At 48.2% G+C, this 6607-nt stretch overlaps 1 protein-coding gene across 1 annotated transcript; it reads left to right on the forward strand.

Annotated features, from left to right (window-relative positions):
* Positions 1 to 6328: 6328 nt before the first annotated feature.
* LOC109395940 (protein S100-A11) lies at positions 6329 to 6605 on the forward strand (the record flags this gene model as incomplete). Its single annotated transcript, XM_019667390.1, has 1 exon — positions 6329 to 6605. A coding segment is annotated over exon 1 (201 nt), but the record flags the coding sequence as incomplete, so codon positions are not given.
* Between the last annotated feature and the right edge of the window lie 2 nt (positions 6606 to 6607).

A 6607-nucleotide genomic window follows, 5' to 3' on the forward strand; every position in this document is an offset into this window, starting at 1 on the left:
ATCCCCTGTCTGAGGGAAGAAGGTGACCCTCAGGTTTGTGGCATCGGAGCTGTAGGTGGTGGTTTATAAACAAGAAGGTCCGGCTCCCACCCTGCACCACAGACCAAAGACCCTCAATCCTGAGTGTATGGGACTGCCTCCCCTCAACTTGTTAAAATGCAGGTCCCTGGGCCTTGCTTCTTAAACCTGGGACTCTGCATCTGACAGCTGGCTCTGGGGCTTTGGTGTCACACTTAGTGGTGCAGGCCTCAGCTCCAGCCTCTGTCACTACATGATGACAGCTTATTTCTCCCCGCTGCTGCCTGGGCTCAGTAGGAGTCAGCTCTTTGTGGCGACCTGCAGAAACCTTTGTACTGGCCTAGGAAAAACTAATGCCCAGGAAAGAGGGCTGGATGCCTCTCGCCATTGGTGGGGACCCCAGGAAATCCCCAGAGCCCTTGGGGAGGATGAGACCCATTGTAGACATGTCCACTGGTCCACCTAACAATCTAGAGAGAATGAACCAGTCAAACCAACAGATAGCAAACCACCACCCACTCAGGCACTTAACCAGGTTTGGCTGTACCAGCCGCTATGGGCCTGCATTCAATTCACCAATGCCAGCGGGAGGTGGCAGAGCAGGACTGGGGAGGAGGACTGGGCTGGTATAGCCGTTCTCCACCTCGGCCAGAGCTCCTCAGCCTGCAAGTGGTAGCTGGCAGTGACTTCAGCACTAGACCTGGGGTTCTGAGCAGCCCCAGGGAGCCTGCGGACACCAGGCACTGCAGGAACAAGCCTACATGGGGTGGAAGGGGAGCTGGCAAGCCCTCTCTTATACATGGACAACTGGGGTAGGATAAGGGAGACAGTTTCAGCCAGAGCTCTGGGTCCTGACACAATTATGATGCCCCCTATGATGTTCGCACAACAACGAAGTCATCTAAGGATGCATTTTTTAGAACACACCCCTTCCTTAAGATGTGCATGACCGAAATCCAAAATAACAGCAGTAAACCATAAAAGTAAGGAAATCCACAAAGGTCTGAAGCAGGAGGCCTAGGACAGGCTTGCTGGGGTGGGTGCCACCTGGTGGTCTTCCCTGGTACTGCAATGCCTGGACCAGCCGTCCCGCCCCCTCCCGCTGTGGAGCTGAGACAAGTTGGGAACGGCTGTTGTCAGAACGGCTGCAGCCTCAGGGAACTGAGCAGCAGGAATGGGAGGTAAAGGTAACATTACCAAACATCAGCAAGCCAGTGCATTATGTACACACATCTTATTTAGTCCCAATAGGATTATCCCCATTTTACAGATGAGCTAGAACTGAGGCTCAGAGGACAGACACACCAGTTACCCCAATACAGTAAGGAGCAGAGCGGGGATTGGAACTCGGGTCTCTGTTACTCCAGCGATACCAGCCTCTTCACCGTATTATTCTTGGGGCCTCCCGTAGAAGGGGTTATGCAGCAGGCCCCCTGGAGAAGGGCCTTGGATCCTGTAGAACAATGACCATGGGGAGTGTGGAAGGAGCTGAGATCCTATAGGTCTGTCAGCAAAGTTACCTGGGATCCTTGGAGTCTACAGGCCCAAGCAAAGCAGTTTCTAGAAGCAAGTGGTGGGACAAGGGCACCTGAAGTGAGCACAGGCCCAGGCCTGCAGGGAGGCAAGGGTGGGCCTGCCGGGCCTATCTCCACGGGGCGGCCCCAGGAGCTGGGCAGCCCTGGCTAATCCATCAGGAGAGGTGGCTGTCTTCACCCCAGCCTGCCAGCCTGCCAGCCTCTCAGAAGCCCTCGGAGCTTGTGGAGGATAAGGCCTGGAGAGGCAGGCACTTGGAGCGAGGGCAGGGTGGGGTAGTGGGAGTGGCAATACTACACCAAGGACCCCTGACCCTGAGCCCCTAAAACTGCCTCCTGTTATTTTGCTGAGATGACTTAGTGCAGAATGTGCTAGAAGACAGTCAGCTGGTCCCTCATGGGAGTCCAAGGAAACTGTCATTTCTCCCTCAGCCCCTGGCCAAGGAAGACAAGAAGCCAGGATATTGCCTGAGCCTCTCCATGGCCTGACCTTTCCATCAGAAAGGCCTGGCCAGGCCTCATGGCTTAAGCAGCTGAGAGGTAGGTCAACATGGCCTGAGGAGGGCCAAGGCTGCATGTCAGCTGGGCCCCACACAGCCTCAGGACAAACTTTCCTGGTACCAAAGGAGGCCAGCTGGCAGAGAGGGGGACCAGAGACCACTTTTTTTCACACTACCACACAACTGTGCATGTGACATGGCTACAGGTGGTGTGGCAGTTTGGGTGCCCTGGTCACTTCTCACAGTCCCCAAGCCACTCAAGTGAGACTACAGACAGCTGAGCCTGACAAGGGACAGGCAGGGCTGGAGGCACCTCCCAAAGCTTCACAGACCAGAACACTGTGGAGTAACAGATCTGGGTTCTGATGCCACCTCCCCCACTCTCTGTGCCACTGGGAGAGTCATCTCCCCAAGCCTCAGTCTCCTCACCTGTTAAATGAGAATAGACAGGCACCTCATAAGGCTGCTGTGAGAATGAAATAACAGATGTAGTGATGTTAGCACAATGCCACGGAGATGAGGGCTCAGCAGACAGTTGCAATGCCTAACGAGTCACAGGCAAGGGCACCTGGCAGGGCTAGTGGCATTTAGCACTGGGCTCTGTGTGACTTCAATACTTAGGAAGCACGGGACTGGACCTGCAGCAGCTCAGGATGCTTTTTAACAGCTGCTGTTTTTTAAATTCACCTATTATAAGTGTATAAGTTTAGACCCCACCAATAATTTCATTTTAGCTGATCTCAGGGACATAGACCTCAACAACTAGCCAGTGTCTCCATCCTCCTCAGAGGCCCAAGTTGCATCACTGTGCAGTAGGCAGTGGCCTATGTGGAAGAGGAACCTGCACCCCTACCTGTAGGGCTGGGGGTGGGGGGGTGGACTCATGGACCAGAGACCCTGGGTTACAGCAGTGACTCCTGGTAGTCACACAACACCAAAACTGCAAGATACATGTGGGGGCAAAGAGGAAGCTTCCAGATAATACCCCCCTGACAGACTGGACAGGGCTCTCCCAATAACTCCAGGTCCCATTGACTTTACTTCCTAAACGATCCCACATGTTCCACCTTCTGCCATCATCCTGGTCCAGACCCCCATCATCTCCTCCTGCACAGAGCAACAGCTGATGGCCTCCAGATGCCTCTTGACCTCTGCCCCTCCCCCAGATCATCTACACAGCAGCCCAGAGGAACCTCCCAGGATCTGACACACGCATTCTCCTGTTCAGACATATCTCCTCCCCTGTGACTCTCACTGGATGAGGCCCAGCCTCTGGTGAGGCCCTGAATGGCCTCTCCTGCCCCCCTCCAGCCTCACTGCAAACCATCCCCCTCTTACTCTATAGGCCCGGGCCCAGCTTCTCTCAGTTCCCTCTCTCTCTTCCACTTCCTCTTCTGCCTCCTATCCCTCCCCAGTCTGGGTTGGTGCTTGAACACTTAGGGCAGAGGAAAACACAAGTCAGCTCGGCAATAGGAAGAAAATGGGGACCAAAGAGGAGGAAGAAAGAGCCTGGTGGTGGTAGCAAGGGAGGGGATTAGAGGAGACCGGGAAGAGATGGTACATACGCCACTCCTTCGGGTGTAGACTGGGTTTTGACTGAGCGTGAGCTGCTTATGCATGGGCAGTGGGGAAGGGCCTCCAGGAGGAAGGCGTAGCCTACTTGGGCCACAGTACACATCTAGTTTGACTACAAGGCACATGTAGGGGATGATGTGGCCCTGAATGCTAACTTCATCAATTTATCATCCAAGTCATCTGGCCCTAACTATGCCAGAAAAGACTTCCATTTTTACTTGCAGGAAGAGGAACTTTTCTTTTTCCTTCCCCAATACTTTATTGAATGCTTTTCACTGCTCAGGTCCTGTGCAAAGAGGACTCCAAATACCAACCAGCCCTAATTCATGTCCTACAGGCCAGTGATTTCCCAAACCTAGGGGAGGAACAAAATGAGAGATCTCCACATATATCAAGTCCCAGACCCAAAACACCACCTGTCTGTGACTTCCTAAGCCAAGACAAGACAGGCTAAAATTCTCCAAAAAAAGGCTTCCTACACCAAGAGCAAACTGAAAGGAAATAAACTCGTAAAGGACTTGAAGTATGAAATTAATCAGACTTTCTGCAGGTTCCTAAGACCCAAACCAAAACACTGTCTTTCTGTTCTCATCCCCCACACATCTGAGAAATCTGCATGCAAACCCAACACGCAGTCATACTTTCCAAGGTCACCCACCCTCTCACCAGCTACCCCTGGAGAGGGTTCATCTAGACATTTTGGTGGTGGGTATGACCTTCCTCCAGGCTGCTGCTTCACATCCCATTATCTGTGTTCTGTGTTCTACGTGTTCCCTCTCCCTCTCTTTCCAGTTTCAAACACAGCAGAGTAACAGAAGTGGAGGGAGGGAAGCAGGAGACATTTAAATATCTGAATCAGAAATTTAATATTTTCATCAGAAGTCACCAACAAACAACAAATAAGATGCAGCCTTTTTTCACTAAATATTTCTAAAGCCTCATGCTTTGGAGGGTCGCCTAGGAAATGGCTTGCCTTAGATCTCTGGTTGAAAAATATCTCCCTCCTCTGTGTTGCTTTCTTTCATAAGGCAATTGTATCTATTACCTTCTAGTGTGGTGATTTGTTCTAGATTGTGAAATCCTTAACACCTGGATAACTTTCTGGTTCCTTTTTAGTATCTCCACCTAGCCAGGTGCAGTATTTCGTATGAGGCACATGCCACATGAATGGCTGTCCAACAAAGTGGGTAACTGAGAAACGAGTAGCAAAATAGTACACTTACCTGAGGAAACTTCATTTTGGTGGTTGAGAACGTTCTTTGCACAGACGCATTGCTCAAAGTTTCCTGTATTTCATTATCTACACAGAAACAGTTTTCCTGCCTTGTGCCCACCCCTATAGGCATCGTGACATTTACTTTTATAATGGAATGTTAAAATCATGTGACCTCTGGAAGTTACTTGCCTGCTTTTGCACTACTAGATAACAGTTCACCCATGTAGTTAATGCTTCCGGGTTCTTTGTTCCTTAGGGTAGATCCGTGTTTCCATCTGGAATAATTTTCCTTCTGCCTGAAGGACTTTCTTTAACATTTTCTATAGATGCTGGAAATGAATTATTTCAGCTTTGGATGTCTGAAAAACTCTCTATGATAGCGTTGCTGGCCACAGAATTCTGGATTGACTGTGTGTTTTTTCTTTCAGTGCCGTATTTTGCCATGTATATATAATGTGCTCCCATATATAATGCACACCCACATTTTCAGCCCACACTTTCAGGGAAAAAAACCGTTCATTTTAATTCAAATTTTTGTTTACATTTAGGTGCTTCTTTTTTATATTACAAAGGAATTTTAGCATTTATTTGTTAACACATTATGGTACAAGAAATTTTATGTAACAAATAATTACAAAACACAAGAACAGATACAAGGTACAAGAAATTTTTATGCATCATAGAAGGCCGAGAACTCTTTGTCGTTGCAAGTTCATTGTAAGTTCAACAAAATTGATTATCGTATTCCAGGGTATTATTTTGCATACAGATATCATTTTTGATTGCTAAAGTTACACTTTTAACTCAGCATAAATGGGAGAATTAAAAACATTTATATAGATATCGAATTAGTACTACCCATGTATAATGCGCATCCTTATTTTTCCCCTCACAAATTTGGGCAAAAAAAGTGTGCATTATACACGGCAAAATATGGTATTTTAAAGATTTACCCCCATTGGGTCACTTGCATTGTTTCAAAACAGGAACCTGTTGTCATCCTTATTTTTTGTTCCTCTGTAACATGTTTTTCTTTGGTTCTTTAAAGATTTTCTCTTTATCATGGTTTTTGTTTGTTTAGCAGTTTAATTAGGATATGCTTTGGTGTAATTTTCCTTGTGTGTATTGTTTGGGGTTCATTGAGCTTCTTTGACCTATACTATAGATTTATAGTTTTCATCACATATGGAAATTTTCTGACATTTCTTTCAGTATTTTTTCTGTACCATCATCCCCTTCTTCTTCAGACATTCTGTTTACATATGCATTAAATCGCTTGAAATTGTACCACAACTCACTGGTGCTCTGTTCATTTAAAAAATATATATATTTTCCCTCTGGGTTTGATTTTGGATACCATGTATTGCTATGGCTTCAAGTTTACTAATCTTTTTCTCTGCAATATCTAATCTACTGTCAATATCATCAGCATATTTTTCATGTCAGACATCATAGTTTGCATGTCTAGAAGTGTGATTGGGCCCGCCCTCCGCCTCCAGCCGCAGCCCAGAGCTCGCTGCACCGCTCCCCGCTCGCACCCTCTGCGCCTCGCTCCGCTCCGACATGGCAAAAGTGTCCAGCCCTACAGAGACCGAGCGTTGCATCGAGTCCCTGATTGCAGTTTTCCAGAAGTATGCTGGGAAGGACGGGAACCACTGCAGCCTCTCGAAGACTGAGTTCCTAAGCTTCATGAATACAGAACTGGCTGCCTTCACAAAGAGTCAGAAGGACCCCGGCGTCCTTGACCGCATGATGAAGAAACTGGA

The sequence above is a fragment of the Hipposideros armiger genome, unplaced genomic scaffold, assembly GCF_001890085.2.
Source record: "Hipposideros armiger isolate ML-2016 unplaced genomic scaffold, ASM189008v1 scaffold_496, whole genome shotgun sequence".
Taxonomy (NCBI): Eukaryota; Metazoa; Chordata; class Mammalia; order Chiroptera; family Hipposideridae; genus Hipposideros; species Hipposideros armiger.